The sequence below is a fragment of the Mya arenaria genome, chromosome 6 (assembly GCF_026914265.1).
Source record: "Mya arenaria isolate MELC-2E11 chromosome 6, ASM2691426v1".
In the NCBI taxonomy this organism is placed as follows: domain Eukaryota; kingdom Metazoa; phylum Mollusca; class Bivalvia; order Myida; family Myidae; genus Mya; species Mya arenaria.
Genome location: NC_069127.1, coordinates 81531053 through 81550019, shown reverse-complemented (window position 1 = coordinate 81550019; position 18967 = coordinate 81531053). Strand labels below are relative to the sequence as shown.

General features: G+C 33.5%; 1 protein-coding gene across 2 annotated transcripts in view; it reads right to left on the bottom strand.

The window, feature by feature from the left end:
• The window catches only part of LOC128236720 (pyrokinin-1 receptor-like), a 67178-nt gene that overhangs the window by 25678 nt on the left and 22533 nt on the right, over positions 1 to 18967 (bottom strand). The window contains exon 1 of one of the 2 annotated variants that reach the window (XM_052951789.1): positions 2492 to 3042. The exons of the other annotated variant lie outside the window; for it this stretch is intronic. Coding sequence (XP_052807749.1) covers positions 2492 to 2807 — 316 coding nt within the window. The 5' untranslated portion in view covers positions 2808 to 3042. Of the gene's footprint in view, positions 1 to 2491; positions 3043 to 18967 lie in introns of those variants that run through there. 2 annotated transcript variants of the gene reach the window in all.

The window sequence follows — 18967 nt, the reverse complement described above, 5'->3', positions numbered from 1 at the left end:
AAGTATGTTTTCACTTTGAATCTAATAGTATTCAGTGTCTGTTTATAAGACTGAACTCATTTAAAACAAGATTATATTGTCTTTAAGGTATTAGCCACGTAATACAAACTTTTTTAAAGTTTTAACCATAAACATAGTTATAATCATGGTACACTATGGAAATTTTATCCATATTTTAAAGTGTTACCGTCAAGTGCTATAAAGAGCGACAAGTAACTATTTTGTTTATATTGAAAAACAAGTATGACATTATCAGAAATTAAGAAAAACTTCAGTAAACAGAAATCTAAAATTCAAACGAAAACAATATTGAAAGAACTGAAAAAATCATTTTGATTGATCTTGTGACTTTTAGGAATAGAGCAATTTTTCGATGTTTGAAAATATATCGCAGTTTTATTATATTCGTAAAACAATAGTTAAGTATAAGGCCAGCTGGTGAAATCATTTTCAATATTTTTTATGATGTCTATTGAACATCTTAAAATATATTTTTTGATAGTTTACCGTCCAGTCTTAAAGAATATATATATATATAATGTCATGTAACCATACATTTTTATACCTTATTAAATGCTTAAAAATCAACCTTATTCTTGTAAACAATAATGAAGCTCAATTTAACTTAATCTTTAAATGTATTCTTTCAAAACAGAATTTTACTTATGATATTAAATCAGAATGCAGTGTTAATAAGTGTACTTTTTAACTGAAATATGTAGAAACAATAACACTTAAGCGGGTGGAAAATTGTCCTCCAAAAATGTCAAAGTGAAAGTTCTCGACTATGTTTTTAACATGTAAAATATGTTTGACCATCTGTTTTAATATGTCATTTGTATTCTAACATTTAGGTTTTTACAATATTTCTTCACTATTAAACAACTGATGTTTGGTCTTTTTCCCACGCGTTTGTATTTGTAGAGTGTGCACAGACGATAATTAATCAATGCTGAGTTAATGCTGATTTGGTTTACATGCCGCTTTAGTTGCATTACCCATCAATAATGTTATGCTGTAAAGAAACATAGTTGTACCTTAGAACATTTCTTACTTATAAGTATAGATAATTATGCCGGCATACATATATAAAATGAAAGATACACAGTTTAATATTTCTTCACCTTATTTTTAAAAACAAGCTGATACATATAAATTCATAATGTTTATCAGAGCTGTGCGACTGATGAAATTAATTGATACATATAAAGTTATAATGTTTTCAAAGCTGTGAGACTGATGAAATTTATTGATACAAATAAATTTCTAATATTTTCAAAGCTGTGCGACTGATGAAATGTGTCGATAACCACCACCAACACTTCATTGAGGAAGTAAGTAGATGTTTTATATACTAGCTAGATGCCGATGTTTTCATTGTGTTGAACGTATAACCATACTAGGAGATATTAATTTCTAAATCAAATCAAATTATCTGTTGAATAAGAAATGAATGAATCAATGACCAAACGGCGAACAACAACAACAACAATATTTATAGCATAGACGATTATGAAATGGCAAACATGGGCTTCAGTTATTTATTATCGGATGAAGTATATCGATGACAGAAGCATTTTAATTGCAAATATAATAAAATATTGTAAAATCCTGGCGGGTACAACGAAAGCAGCTCTCAGGTTTCAACATTATTACAAAAGCAATCGAAATATCTCAATGAGGTCTTGCAGATAGTACATTTTCCAATTGAACAATACAACAGCATCCATTCACTTTGATATAATCATGCATGGTAATATGCACGGGAATATGCAAAGAGAATGAATTCATCAACAATTGAATGTATTACACACAATTTTACAATAAGCCATGATCTGTTTCATTACAGAACAGCAATTTCACTTAATTTATGAAATTTGACATACATACACATAATTACCAGTAGTATAGGCCTATAATTGCGTATTTAATGCAAAAAAACTCGCATATTTGAGTATTTAAAGTATTTGTGACGTTTGCTACGGAAGAGAATGGAGAATATGAGCTGCAGATGATGCACGACACGCACGGGTCGTTGTCAATGGTTTATTAATGTTTTTTTCTTATGTACTATTTAAGATGTGTATTCAGTAAGAAGCCTTGTAAAATTAAACTCTTCGTTTTTTGAGGTATGAGTTTTGTTAAGTAAATGAAATGAAAATGTATTGATACTAGTAAATACCTTTACGTTTTGAGTACTAATAGTATCCCCAGTTATGAATTTGTTGGTTATCTCTGACTTGAAATAAAATTTATACAAAAGCTAACACTACTTATGTGAAAAACACATAAAAAAGAATTAATTAAAGCTCTTTCGCTTCATAATAAGTAGAAGCTATTTTGATGAATGCTCTTTCAGAACTCGAGTCGCTTTTCACGTTTATAAAACTATAGTCCCTTAAGGCTAACCGATGCATCTACAAAAAGGCTTGAAAATGGAACTGTGCATATTCCGTATTGGGTTTGTTTTGAACATGAAAGCTATACGTACCGATAAAAAGTGTAATAACGTCTGACACGGCAAGATTGAAAAGGTAATAGTTGGTCACCGAGTGCATGTATGAGTTCCGCCAGATAACGATACACGTGCTCAGGTTACCTAACACGCCCGTGATAAAGATTGCGGTGTAGACACTTGTGAGGAGCATTACTGTGGTCAGTCCCTTCCGACGATCTCCGAGAGTCCTAAGTAGTAGGGCGGCGTGGTCGCCCGAACCAGCCCACGTGCCGTTCATATAAACGGAGGTGTTGTTGGCCGGTCCAGGCGACATCTGCTCCACTGTTTTGTAATCACCATAGCTGCCCATTTTCACTAAGATACTCTCCGAGTCCCGTATCCTTCCTCCATTGTTAAAGCTACTATTAACGAACGGTTAATAGACACAAGACGTGGGTGGATACTAATTACTCCTAAAAGAAACATTCAAACAATATTCCAGACAACGAGAAAACATCCATATTGAAATCAATGTAAGCCTAAGAAGATGTATATCACATCGAGCACATAATTAAATTTAAACGAATGCTTACGAAATTATTTAAGTGATCCAATAAACAGTTACTCGGATAGCTTGAAAGTGAATGAGTTTCGTCTAGCAAACCGCGTTAAATATCTCCAATAGTGCTCTGAGAAGATGCCCTGTCAATAATGCGCTGCCAGATTTCCAATACAAGAAACGTTTTTCCCATGGATGTCGGTCTAGATGTTCTTTCACAACATACCGTATAGATAAGATGGCTGCAGAGCTACCATATATTCCTACCAAGCTTCATAAGTATGTAAGAATATAAGCATATGTTGTTAGATGAATGCAGTTTGTTCCAGCAAGTAGCAGTTTCAATGGGAATAACATATTAATCATTAAGGCATCAGAATAGAAATATGATACAAATTTACAAAACGCACTCAACTATACGGCATGAGGAGTCGGGGATACATAGCTTGAAGATTGAGATTTAATGCAGCAGTTAAGAATGTTGTCAGTCAGAATCTTTTTCACAGACTGAGCATTTTGCCATAATCAGACGTGAAGATCTGACACGAGAGCAACTGGTTTTAGTTTTCGTACACCATAAACCACGACTTAATAAATGGACACAGAAAGCCATGAAACCAGCTTAGATGAGATAGCAACATTTTATTTAAGATTACTCTGACGTGCAAACTAAGTTAACTCATTATTAAAATATATTTTGAAAGTGTCCAGAATTGGTCGGAGTTATGGCGACTATTTAACGTGTATCTTGACATTATACTCATAAATTAAAATTTCCTTTTAAAAGTAAGCATATTTTGATTTTTAACAGTTGTCTCTGTTATTGAACATTTCATATGCATAGAACAGTTAAGATTAGCTTGCAAAGACACGTTTTTGTTCTGTTCAAAGAAGATGCAAAAAGTGGCGAAAATCAACGCCAACCGCACTAATTCATAAAGTGTTACGATAACTTAAAACATACATAATTTCCTTATTTTTTATTGGTTTGAATTTAGGTTAAGCCTAACCATCTGACCAATTTGAAGATAAGGATTTTAGCTTCCTGAAACGTAAAACAGATAAACCAGAATATTCCAATCTTTGTCGGAAATATATTTAGTGTTCTAAATTATATGTTTTCCAATGAGATAGCAGTATGATTGAAATAGTTCGTACATTTCTTTCAGTAGATCAGCATGATAGGAAATGAATGTGCCCTTGTTATAATGAATTACGTACAAAATACGTTGTATAAGAAATAGCCAACTATGATAAATGTAACAAAATCTTATGATATGTGATAAGTCTTATGATCATACTAAATATATTGCTTCTCGTTTATCATCTGCTATAGATAAAAATAAATGCTTGGCTTCATTTAATGAATATGTTTAAATTTATGCCAGGCTATGTTGTGGCTCATACCTTTTCCATTATGACAACTTTTTAATAAAATGATATTAATGTGTTGCTTTTCAATTTTCCTTTTCACACAATTTATATTTTCAATGAATACCGTTACTTTGAGTATCGGCAATGTTTTATCTATGCAAATTCGTAACATATTTACTTAAATTGTCTAACTACATTAATCTGGTAAAGGTAAATCGACGGTAGTAAACAGATGCAATATTTTATAGTCTTTCGTATGCGCAACATGAGTTTACAAACACAATATAGCAAATCCATTTGCTTGATATCACACTAACGAAAGGTAAAGCTTGCATTTTAGTAGTGCATCAATGAGCTGGTTTGTCATTGTTATGCTCAAACTAAAATATATTTAAAAATGCATACAGGCAAGACCTTGGAAGGGAGTAACACTTGAGACAACACAATTTCCCATAAAGAGTTTATTCCGTAGCCAATTAAACGATTGCTCACGATTTATATCGCAAAGATCCAATACAAGCAGGAAACCTCATAAGTGAATATAGTTCGTCTTTGACACTGTGTTTAATTCGAGAAAAGTCACTGCCAATATGGGTTTGAAAGATTTCTAACCGTAACGTTTGTGAACACATCCGTGGTTTCTGTACAGACACAACTTTTCTTTGGTCATTTCATTTTTTAAACCACAGTTACCATATTCATACAGTTATTTTAATGCGCTAAACAATACTGTCATGTCGGAATCTTCCTAGTTTAAGGTAAAGGGATAATTTGGAAAACAATATCCACTTTATATTGAAAAAGTGATATTCTTATCATAATACAAATACAAAACAACACTTCCAAAGAAACATGAATAGAGAATATACTTAACCCTGTTTTCAAAACGATATTAGAACATAGAAACATCTGTAAAAGGTGGACGGTGAAAAGTAAGGCATATCAGCTATAACTATTTGTATACTCACATGCGAACATATACATACACGCGAGCGCATATTCATTCCAACAACATTCAAGCACGCACGCTTGCACGCACGCACGCCCCCCACCACACAAAACACCATACAACAGGGTTATAGTAACTAGAGAGAAAAGAAGAAAAAAAACAGAGAAGGATGGCCCTGTTATATTTGACCTAATTTATACTGGTAGGGTTCAATTTTTTTAAAGTGTGACTCCGAATTGTCAGAAAAGGCTATTTGTGAATAGAATTTATTATAAGTATGTTTGAATAGTTCAGATATGCATTAAAATGTGGTTTGATATTCCTGTTTTTCATATTAAAAATAAAAGTTTTCAATAAAATTATCATAAAGATATCACATATTTGCACTAATGTCTAAATTATCCAAAGAAAGCTTTACGTCACGCTATACCACTTTCAATACCATTTTCTTTCCAATAGTTGCTTAGCTTAAACCATAAGTCCCGAGTTATTGAACACTTCCAAACGAGAGCTTCTTAAGTGTCCACATTACTATAGCAAAAACATATATCGCTACTTTTGAGTTTATATCTAAATAATATAATGTTTATTGGTACTATGCGTATACCAATCTATGTTGAACAGAGCGTAAAGATAATATTTAAATAGCACTTATACAGTATTTTTTTTTATTCTAATGAAGATGTTGTATACACCTTTACTAATTGCACTATGTACCAATCAAGTTTAATTATGAAAACAATAGTGTTCAGTTGATCCATATCACAAGTAAAGTAATTTCGCCTTTTCTCGGAGTCAAACTTAAAAAATAGGTTAATTCATACGTCAGTGTGTTTAGATTAATTTTAAGTCTCCATAAATTACCGCTAATTAACAGTTCGTTTTAAAGACACGGGCACTTAAATATTTAAGGTTGTTAAATTGATAGGTTTGGCACGGAGCTCGAAAAACAGATCCACCCCGAGATACCCACCGGCATATAATTGGCATGACAAGTTAACAATAATCTAACAATAATGCAAAATCATGATTTGCTAAGTGCATTCCGGTAAAACATTCCATTGTATGCACTAGTATAGCACATTGTTATAAGGCACATTTCAGGTGCTCCGGTATTTATTGTATACGCATATGCAGAGTGCAAAAAACTTGTATCATTGGTATGTATTCTACTGCGTTACCACAGCGTATATTACCTTTAAGATAGCAATATTTTAAAAAGATTTTATTTTATATAATGACTGTTCCATTCAGGTCAACAGTTTTTAAAAAAAAAATGTTAGTAAGCCCGGTTGACAGTTGATAAATAAGTTTTCCAAACTACCCACAAATATGCAATTGTTTGACTCCATCAACGGAAGCAATACATGTCATATTCAGCATCCTTGATTACTCTTGATACTTTGGTAGGTATCAAGTACTGTTGTAAAATAAGCTACGTTCAACGCAATATATTAATGTATACAGTTCTGTATACCACAATGCTGCAACAATAACGCCGCAGTTTCCATATAAATATCATCAATTGATAAACGCGTTAAATTGAAAAGTGCAAGTTAATTAACAGAAAAGTACGCCTTGGCCTATGACCCAGCATATGGGTTTTCATAGTCAAATGCAATTGTTTCAGGACAACTCACAAATGCACTCTAAATAGTTTACAATATCATCAGCTGCTGAATTCTACGCAATTATTAACACGAATAGTTCGAAGAAATGTTATCAATGTTAGTGGCGTTAATTTCTTAAAAATATTTTTGAAAAAAGGAAAATAAAATAATTCTTAACATTTAAACGACTTTGCTATTTCCTGCTACACATGTAAAATATCTATGATATGCTCGTATGTTAATGTTGCAATCCTAGGCAAATTTTCAGCTATGCATCGTTCTACGAAGTCCGTCAAGTTGAAATCGACCGTATAGGCTCTCTGAATATCTTACAAAATGTTTAACAGCATCATTCTACGCAATTATTACCATAAATAATTATTATGTCTAAAAATCACGGAAAATTTCAGTGTATAATATTTTGATATTCATGAAATTCCTTAGACAACAAACAAATCAGCAGTCTTGATCTATGTTCTCCAGTTCTCAGAAAAGCATGACAATGAATAGAAGATATCTATTAGGGCAAAACAACCCTACATATAAACAAAGGTTAGTTACGACTTTCCTTGATTGTTGTTTACATAGTTGATTGTACAAACACGTGCATACATTATTTTGGTAGCACAAGACAAACTGTAAGTGTACGTATTGTATTAAACATATATGTCTGCGACAATTGTTCTAAAAACCTAAAGAACGACATCGAATCCGTCCAAAACGAGACTGCCAGAATAATCACAGGAGCCACAACATTCTGTAACATCAATCGGCTACTTAAGGAGCTTAACTGGATTTCTATGGCTGAAAGAAGACGCCATCATAGGCTCATACATTTTTACAAAATGAAAAACAACCTCAGCCCATCATATTTATCCAACCGCATTCCTGCTCACCACAACCAGGTCTACTTGCTCCGCTCTGCCAATGACGTTTCAACAATACACACTCGAACACAATCCTTCGGTTCCTCCTTCTTGCCCCTTACAATCAGGGAATGGAACGCACTTCCTTTTATTGTGCGTTCAGCGCCAACACTTCGGGCATTCAAAACAAAACTACAAAGCAGAACAATACCATGGTCAGCACATCTTTATAAGTTCGGCACTAGAAGAATGCAGATCTATCATACACGCCTTCGTCTTGGCTGTAGAACACTGCAATTTGAGCTCCATCGTCGTGATCTATCCGAAACTCCTCTATGCATCTGCGGTGCAACTGAAACTCCTACTCACTACCTTATTCAGTGTCCGAGATATCAAGATATCCGTCCTCTATACTTTGCTGACTTGCACTGTGCGACAACTGATATAGAAATAGAGTAGAGTTGCTGACCAATTGCTGACCATATAGACAAAGAAGGAAAAAAAAGTTTTGAAATTAAAGATTTTTTAAGAATTATTTTGTTTAATTTATTTTATATACTCCTTAAAGTGTACTTAAAGACGGATGTTTGTGTATTTTTATTGAAAATGGCAGTTCATTGAAATGAATTGAGTATTTTTTTTGCTGGTTTGGTAAAAAGATGAGAAGATATCACGGATTAAATTACTTTTTTAGGTGTTTCATTTACGATTGTTTGAACCAATTATTTTAATTGTAAATGTAGCTTTAAATGTTAGTCTCACAACTATCTGTACTACATCAAAGAACGATCAAAAGAATGTTGTTTGCCAATCCATTATTGATCATTTTAATTAAGAAATGATTTCTCTTTAATCTGTTGTATTTTCGAAGTTGTTTTTGCTTTCAATGGTTTATACAAATGAACTAGTTCATGTATATGGAAAGGAATTACTTTAATCCCATTGACAGCTGTGCTTGTGCAAGAACTGTAACTTTGGTTCGCCTTATTTATGTCTTTCGCCTAGTAAGCAAGAAACATATTGATTTAATGCTGTTTGTCTGTCAAAAAACTTTGTCCCCTGTAAAACTTATAGTTGTACTGAAACCTGGAAGAAGTGTTTAATATAAACTGTAGTTGTGCATAGACTAATGTTTTACCAAAATAGGTCTCTTTGAATTCCTTCATAGCCTTGACTCAACATTAGCCATCACCAACTTCAAAATATTTACATGGTAGATCTGTTTGTGGGCCCGCTGTGATACTTTGTATTACAGTTTTTCTTGTACTTATTTAAGCTAAACATTATTTGTTCTTAGATGAAAGTATTTTGTACAAGCACGTCAATTTGTTATGGTGGTTTCAATGTGTATAACATATTTTTCATAAAGGCATCGGAACAGAAATAAAGCGATACTACTTTACAGAACGTAATTAACTGTATGCTATGATGATTCGGAGGATGCATAGATTGAAGATTGAGAGTTAGTGCGGCGCAATTTAATGTTGTCAGTCAGAATCTTTCTCAGATTGATCAAATTGCGATAACCATACGTGAACAATCTGACACCAGAGTTTCTCCGTCCACTTTTCATCCACTATAAATCACGGGCTTATAAAGGTTTACAGAAATCCACATAGCAAATTGAATTAGATAGCAAATTTGTTTTTTTCTTTACTTTACATACTTTGTACTTAGCGAGTACAGCGAATTAAAATCCTGTGATGATGACAGTCATAACGCAGAAACATATAAATACTTCAAATTTAAAAAGACGTAACGTACGAATGTTTATGGTTTTCAAGGTGCCACGTCTTTGTTTTATATAGTACTTATATAGTGCTCTTATGTTGCAATACCCATATCCTGATTTGTTTTTCATCATTCTATACATTTAATATGTTAACTTATATTTACTAAACGATCAAGTATTGATTTGGCCATCTTAAATGGTTTTATCGCTCCTGTATGTTACGCTAGAAGTAGGAAAACGTTGTTATTTTAAAATACTACTTATAACCGCATTTCTACAAAACATTGACTTAATCTAAGTTTGTTTCCTCTTGTTGGTGGATGATAATGCCTTCAGTTAATCGTTTTATTTTTGTATGAAGGAATATAAACTTGGTCGGAATAAACTTCTTAATCTTCAGCAGTGTATTTGGATTTCGTGTCACAAAATTTAATTTGAAATACGTGCATTTATATTATAATGACAGGGGTTGGAGGTCAATATACCACTAAACGGTTTATAGATTTTGTCTTGTACTTTGTCATGATAAAGCACGCACAATTTAATCACGAAGAAAGTAAGCGAAACAGATAACGAACAGGGTGCAGGAGCTCACTATCAGCTTCTATATCTTTATGCAGTTATTAATTTATTGCACTAAGTGATGAGGAGATGTTACTCAGGTATGCATCTTTGGGTGCAGATTGGATACAGAACGACTGATCAGCGAAAGGGTACATTTAGTGCCGTTTTTACAGGAAGACATGTGTTTTTAGGACAACAACATGTCCATGCACATCATCATTAATTGACGTTGTAATGTATTTAGCATAAAAAAAATTGTATATAGTATGCATGCACTGTGCTGTTTGTGGAGTTTTGTGCTGTTCTTCCATGTTTCCTGTTTGTGATTTGCTTTTGTTTTTGTGTTCTATGTGTTTGGCGTTTACCCAGTGCCATTACACCGGGTTTATGTAACATTTGGCTACTGAACTTGTTTCTGTATTTTTTCGCATAAGTATTATTATGAAAACAATCTTGTTCAGTTGATCCACACGACAGTTATATTAATATTGCTTATCACGGAATAAAATTAATTTAAAGGTACGTATTTAATAACGTGAGTGCTTATATATTTATTAAGTTTCTGGTAATGACGTAGATTATTGTTCTATTTTAAGACACGGGCACTTAAATGTTAAAGGCTATCCAATCGATGGGTTTGCCACGGCGCTCTTAGAATAATTCAACCTCGGGATACCCACCTGCATACATTGGGCTTGACTAGTTAACAATAAACAAACAATCATGCAGAATGCTGATAAGACGAGTGCATTCCGCTAAAACATGCAATAAGATTAATCGTTTGATAATCTAGTAAGTATCAAGTACTGGTATTATTTGAGCTACAATTACATACAATGAGGCAAATCAAATCAGAGACAATGTAGTTAACATTACAGTCTAGGTGGATGTTATTGCGCTCTTCTTGTTGTTACTTTTTGTTTGTAATCATGTTAATTTATATTTGCTATTGTGCTTGCTATGGTGATTATTTTGATGATCATAAGCTGTATATGCTCGTATCTAAATATATGCCCTGCTCTGTTCAGATATAAAAGATACAACAAAAAAACAATGCAATCATTACAACATTTTAATGTATACAGTGTTATATAAAACAATGCTGCAACAATTACTTCGTAGTTTCAAGCTAAACTACTTCAATAGATGAAACGGTGAAAGAAAAAAGTGCATGTTACTTAACGGTAAATTAGTTATTGGCACATAAATCAGCATACGTTTTTCCATTGTTAAATGCAATTTTTTCAGGGAGACACTCAATATATCTTCAAATATGTTCATCTTCATTATTCTACGCAATTATTACCATGAAGAATAGGTAGGTGTGTTGTGGGTAACTTGATTTGATACTCATGAAGTTCTTTAGACAAAAAATCAAATCAGAAGTCTTGATCTATGTTCTCTAGAACGCAGGAGAACAAAAATATGATAGAAGATATCCATTAGGACACATCAATCCAACACATCAACGAAGATTAGTTACGATTGTCTATGATAGTTGATTACATAGTTGATAAAATAACGTGCACACATTCTATTGGTACCACCAGACAAACTTGTTAATGTGAAGAACGTATTGTATTGAAAATATACTTTCCGATTGCCTTTGGAAATATTAATATCTGACTTATTACTTATTAAGGAAACATGATTCATTTTTAACAAACACAGATATAATTGAATAAGTATCTAAGATGAACATGCCATCTAGGTGTAGTGTCTGTTTGATTACTGTATTCACAGGGAGCCATATATTAATCTTAAAACAAGGCCGTCAAAATAACAAAAAGTAAAGGAGCTTGTCACGATTTAGAACAACATAAAATAAGTCCAATTTACCTCCAGTGTGGCATATGTACGCCCATCTCGCAATCTCCCCTAGAATACGTTTGAAGGAAGAAGGAAGGAAATTAAGCATTTTACCAAGGCGGCAGCGGGTTCGATTTCCGGCCCTGGGGTATGTGAGTTTGGTTTTTGGTCACCAAGCCGGATAAGTGGGTTTTCTCCGGGTACTCCGGTTTCCCCCACAGCACAAGACCACACTCACGCGTAACATCGTGTCAACAAGAATGATTAATGTATACTTAGTAATAACTTGTTTCGCAATCGTTGTAAAATAAATAAGTTCAAACTAAGTAGGACATTTAAGAAATGATATAACATATATTTAAGACATCGAGAGAAATATTGCTATTGGTACGCATGCTATCAAATAAAATATACATCGCTTAGACTATTAACCGATTTCCCACGAGATGTATCGCAGTTAGCCAATACAAGCCTGAAACTCTGACAAGTGAATGACGTTCGCCTTTGAGACAGTGTTCACTTACCCCAGTCGTGATTCGAGAAAGGTCACTGCCATGATGGCGTTGACAGATTTCTTACACCAGCTTTTATGATCGCCTCCATGGCTACTGTAAAGTTTAAACTTTTTTAGGTCATTTACTTTTGAAAACAGAAATATTTTTATACAAACAATACTGTCATATTGGACTCGTAAGAATTTAAGGTTATTATGGAAATAAAGAATATCTATTATAACATGCATTCCGGTGATTTAGTGGGACATATCAGTGAAATGAAAATGCTATTTCACCGTCTCAAATAATAAAATAACATTTTATGTTTTTCACTGTTTTTTCACTGTTCAAAAATAATATTTTTTCACTTTTTTGTCTACGAGAGGTTTAAATCAAATGTCAGCGCGCACAGGGCTGGTACACACATACAACGCTGTCAATTTCGAGATGAGGTTACATACAAATTTTCGCGCATATCTAAGAAAGACAACTGCAGTTAACTGTCATTTTAAACCCTTCTTAAACATATAATAGAAAGCTCGTGAAATAAAGCCTTGAGTGCTCAATAGGTGAAATATATAACACGTTCTTTCACTGAAACACATATTTATCATATGTGTTTTATATGATGAAAAAGCGATATTTTTGCATAATAAAAATACCGAACAACATATAGTGCATGTTAATAAATGATAAGGTACGTATTGGCATAATATCCAGCATACGTTTCTTCTATGCCAAAATGCAACTGTTCAATTATTACCATGAAGAAGTCCAAGACATTATGTTATCGGTAAAATTGTATTTGATATTCATGACGGCCTTAGTCAAACAAACAAGAAGTATTGATCTGTGTTCTCCAGTACGCAGGAAAAATCCAACACACAAACAAGGTGAGTCACGATTGTCTTAAACCGTTTTTTACTTAGTTGATTGTAAAGTAACGTGCGCACATTAGTTTGGTTGAAAAAGAAAAAAATAGTTAGTGTGAAGAACGTATTGCGTATTGTGTTGAAAATATATGTATTCCTATTGCCCCAAAATTATAAAATTGTATGACTTATTTAATATTAAATAACATATGTTTCGTATGTATAGAATAAAATGATACTCTTTTTAAAATTCCCTTGCAGTGATTTGCAATATATATTTTCTTTTATAAATCGGCACAGTTTAGTTAATTAAGGGCGTTCAACAATGCGAAAGTCGTTTGAAGCACCAAAACGAAAAATGTTAAAAAATCGTTTTAATTTAGTTTTGATGTTCAATTTTAAGCAAGCACATTTCACATATCCGTTCAAAAGGCATTAACATTATTACGGACTTGTCTTCATACAAAATGAATATGTCAAAATTGTAAATTTTCCCAGTTGAAAGTCTCTTGAGGCTTTGTTGAGATTGATTTTTTAATATGATATTTGCATATTTGTAACCAGGAAATGAATTGAATCCACTTATTTAAAAAAATCGTTTTAATAAGATCGTTCCTAAAACTAAATAAAACAGAAATTTTCAAAACGTTTTAATTGTTGGCCTTCTCCACCCACAATTTCAATGTGGAAGGCAGTTAAAAGACGAAACACGGTTAAAGAAATCAATTTTCGGAAACCTAAAACGTTATGGTTTCTCCTGCTATCTTCGGTATTTTACAACTTAGGAATATAATTGGATGATTTCAAAAGAAACACATCCTCGTTATTGAGCAGTTATTTTTAATTGTCAGGTTGATTATCATGTTCACAGGGAGCCGTACTCCGATCGTAAAACAAGGCCGCCAAAATTTGAAGAAGAAAGCAAGCCAGATAAGTTTTAGAACAACATGGAAACCATCCAGTGTAGTATACGTACACTCATCTCGCATTTAGTTCCTCTTGAATACCGACGAACAAATGACTGAAAGGAAGTTAGCATAGTAAAACAAAACTGCAAAGCTTACCATTCATCAAATTGTCATCACAAGCTAATTAAGCTTGAATAACCAAGTCGTGTTGTGATCTGCCTCATTCCTAATAGTTTCAGATGGACCGGTTAATGAGTAGCAATATATCGAGGATGCCTGATTAGTTCCTATACAGACAAAACACTTGTGTAGCGGATATGATTGTAAAGGGTCAGATCTTAGGTAATGATTTAGGTAAATATTTCTTGATGAACTCTTTCCTTAATTTCAGCATGTCAAAAAACTTGCAAGGTACACGAATACTAAATATATTTAATATTGCAGTTCAGATCATAAATGTTTCCGCAGAAGTCTTCTGGTTGTGTCGGTAGGTAGATAAAATAAGGCATTATTCCGATGTGTCTATGGTATTGAACTACTGCTACATTTGAGTATTAAAAGTATTTGTGCAAGTTGCTGTAGGGGTAAAGAAGATCACAGGTCGTTATCATTGATAATTGAAAGAAATTGTTCGAATGGCATAGCTATATGAAATATGAAAATCAAAGAAGCTCCAATATTGACATAATAATTTTGAGGTTAAGTTTTGTTCTATAATTGAAATGAATAGCAAGTATACTAGAATATACAATAACGATTTCAAACATGAAGTAGTAGCACCAAATGTAAACTTGTTGGTTATTTATATATTGAAAGAATACATTTATTATTTTAGTATTACGACAAAATTACCACACACAAAATCAAACTAAATTCAAACTCTTATCATAAATACAAAAAATAGCTATATTAACTGATGGCCATTTGTAGAAGGGCAGAACATAAACGAATCGGGCGTCGCTTTTCATGGTCATCAAAATATGGTCCAAGAGTGAAAATTCAAACAGATGCATCCGGAAAGAGGGTTGTACACATCCCGGTAGGGTTGACTTTCAAACAAAAATGCTGTATGTACCGAGGAACAGGGTAAGGAAATCTGATACGGCAAGATTGAAAAGGTAGTAGTTAGTCACCGTGTGCATGTATGAGTTCCGCCAGATAACGATGCACGTGCTCGGGTTGCCTTACACGCCCGTGATAAAGATTGCGGTGTAGACACTTGTGAGGAGAATTTCGGTGGTCACTCCTTTCCGGCGATCTCCGAGAGTTCTCAGTAGTAGGGCGGCGTGGTCATCTGCACCAACGCAATTGCATCCAGCGGATGTGTTGTTGGTTGGTCCAAGCAACATTTGCTCCAGAAATGGGTATTCCCCATAGCCACCCATCCTCATTCACAAACACTCCGAGCCCCGAATCCTCTCTTCATTCTTAAAACTACTAAATCAATAAACGGTTATTATAAATAAGTATGGATATGATTGATTCTACGTATTTCCAATAAAAACATTGAAACAATATTCACTACAACAGGTAAACATCCAATTAATTTATGCCTAAGAAGAAATACATCGCATCACTCACATAATTAAACTCAAACGATTATTTCCGACTTTATATCAGTTTTTCAATTAACTGTTGCTCTAACAGCTTTAACTTAAAAAGTGAATGAAATTCGTCTATCCAGCCGCGTTAAATAACTCCAATAGTGATCTGAGAAGAGCCCCTTCAAGTATTGCGTTGCCAGATTGCAAATTCATGAAACGGTGGCTGGTTTAACCGATGGAAGTCGCAATAGTTGTTCTCGTACAACCATAATCATACGTAAACGATCTGAAACGAGAATGACTGCTTCTAGATTTCGTACCCAATAAATCACAGCCTAATAAATGTTTAAGGAAAGTCACGTAGCGAACTCAAATGAGATAGCAACTTTACTTTTAAAGTGAAAACAGCGATTCTGATGTTGACAGTCAGAGCGCGGAAACGTTTAGATATAAAAGTTATAAAAAGACGTAACGTATTAATGTGTATGGTTTCTAAGGTGCCACGTGTGTTATTTGTTTAACGTAATTACACAGTGAACATTATTCTTACAAAACATTCACCTGACATTTATACCATCATTCAATGAGGCTTAACATGTTTAACAATGAAGTAATGGTCTGGACATTATCACTCAAGTATTTTACGCTAGAAGTTAAATTAACTGTGTAGTAAAATACTCGCCATTACTGTATGACTCCAAAACATTCACTGAATCTGTGCTTGTTTATCATGTCTGCAGTAATGTTGGTTACATTCGTACGAAGGAATGGAAACATGAACATCAGTTCAACAGGGTAACATTACCTAGTAGGTTGTTGTTTCGTAAGCTTTACCTGTATATTGGCACCTCGTGTCATAAAATATATTGAAAATATGTGCACTCATATTCTTATATAAGGAGTTGGATGCCAATATAACAATAAACGGCTTTCATATGTTGTCTTGTATTCTGGCATAGTATAACACAACAGTTTTAATTACGTGCACGTGTACATTTTTGGTAAGAATGCTGTAATGTATTCAGCAAATAACTTTAATGAAATAGCAAGATGCTGTATATATTTTTTCTAGTAACAGTGAAGAATAACTATAAGAGTTTCATAACGTACAAAATTTATTCTAGTTAAAGTCTCCGGAAATTGCGACAATTTACAGTACGTTTTTAAGACACGGGGGCTTAAGTATTAGAGGATGTTGAATTGATGAGTTTGGCACGGCGCTCTTAAAAGCCTTATATCCTAGATACCCAGCTGCATAATGTGCATTGCAAGGTAACAGTTAGCAAGCAGTAATACAGAATGCTGACTAGCAGAGTGCATTCTAGCAAGACTTGCAATAAGGTGCCACTTACCACTTCATTTCAAAAGAAAATGTGATATTTATTCGTAAACTCCATTATGCATATTATGTTTCTACCACTCTACAGTATTGTGTTCTTCCATCGGTCTCAATTAAGTCGATCCAATTACAAATATACCACGGCAGCAACAACCATATGGGCAGTAACAAGAACAACAAGGACAGGAACAGAAACAGCAACAGTAACATCAGCAGCAGCAACAACAGTAACAGCAGAAGCATAAACAACAAAAACAACAACCCTTTGATTTTAATTCGCAATAGCAAGTTGTGGAATAAATCAAATGACTACTGTATTATTTTGTCGGTAATATACAATAATGTTTCAAATAAATGCAAATGAATTGAAGCAAGCTACCATGTTATCGAATTAAAAGTAACTTTGAAGAAAATAAGATATCAGTCTCGTGTCCAATAAATAATTGCAGTATTGATATGATATGATATGATGTGATTGTGAGTTCATTAATGAGGAAAACATCGTTTGTTTTTTTTCCAAACGTAAAGACCGTATACTCAATATATAGATTCATTTTATTTCTGGTCTGACACGTTTGTCAAACAAACGGGTCAGCAAAACGATGGTAAAAAAGCAAATAGTGTTCAAATAATATCTTTCGTAAACCGAAATTCATGAAATGTTATCATAGTGGAAATATTTAGACTTCTTTCTGCAATTTCCCCTGCTGACTTCATAGCATAGCATACTATATATACCTATTCTGCAAAACTGGACAATCTTACATCACAAGACAGGAAACATCTTGTAGTAAGGTCAATATATATAATTTAAAGGGACCGGAAACGTGAGTGAAACTGGGAAGTTGAAGGTAGGAAGGTTTAACAGATAGGTGTGTTGGTGATAAACAATAAAGCGTATAGATATTGTTTTGAATATTTAATATTTCAGTGAGAATTGTCGTTTGGAATAAACACTTGCATTTTATAATTTACAAACTTGTATTTTCTTGTACATAAGAACGCACAAAGCCAAAACAAGTACCTGTATAACACTTTGTCATTCACAAGCGTTCATTGTATTAAAACAAATTAATAAGAAACAAAGCGAAACACTTAACATGAATGTTTCTTGTGAAACTAACAACACATCATTATAGTTAATTAGAGTCAAACTATATACAGTTCAATTTGAGAAAAAAGCGCAAGCCTCAAAAGTGATCGTACCGTCGGAATTCTCTGGCAAGGAAGAAACCAGATCATTAGAAAAACATTAAACACACTAAGGATTACAGGCTTATGATCTTGAACCGGATAATGCGTGATTTAAAGGTTTTGATTATCTAAACCGTAACATTAACGTCAAGGTTTGCAAACAAATCTCAAATAAACGATATGTGATGAAAATAATTTAAAAACAAAATCTGCAATGGTGGTTAAAAGAGAAATAATAGAAATTCTTTCATTCATTTAAGCAAACCACATAATTGCCAACCGCACAAAAATTAAAGATATCTTATTGCAATGCATCAGTCACAATTGCTGCGGCGGATATTGGGTCAAACATATCTACGACCAATAGCACTGCAGCATTCCCTCAGTGACATACTGTAGCAGTCACAAATGTTAGGGTAGCCGCACAGAGTATGTTGACTTTGTGGAGACAGATAGTATATACGCACACAACGAAGGGTCGGTTATCAAAATGATTATCAGTGGTGTAGCCCACTATTCCTTAACCTCTTTGGACATATTTGGCACATTTTTTCTCCTACACTAGCTCATTCAGGTTGACAGACCGATTCTTTTATTCAAAACAACTATGCAACCCCCCATCCCACGTTTTCAATCTCCTTTCACTTCTCATACCGCTGTGTGATCATGTATTAAGTTAATATTCATTAAACAACACAAATAAAAGCCATTTTAAA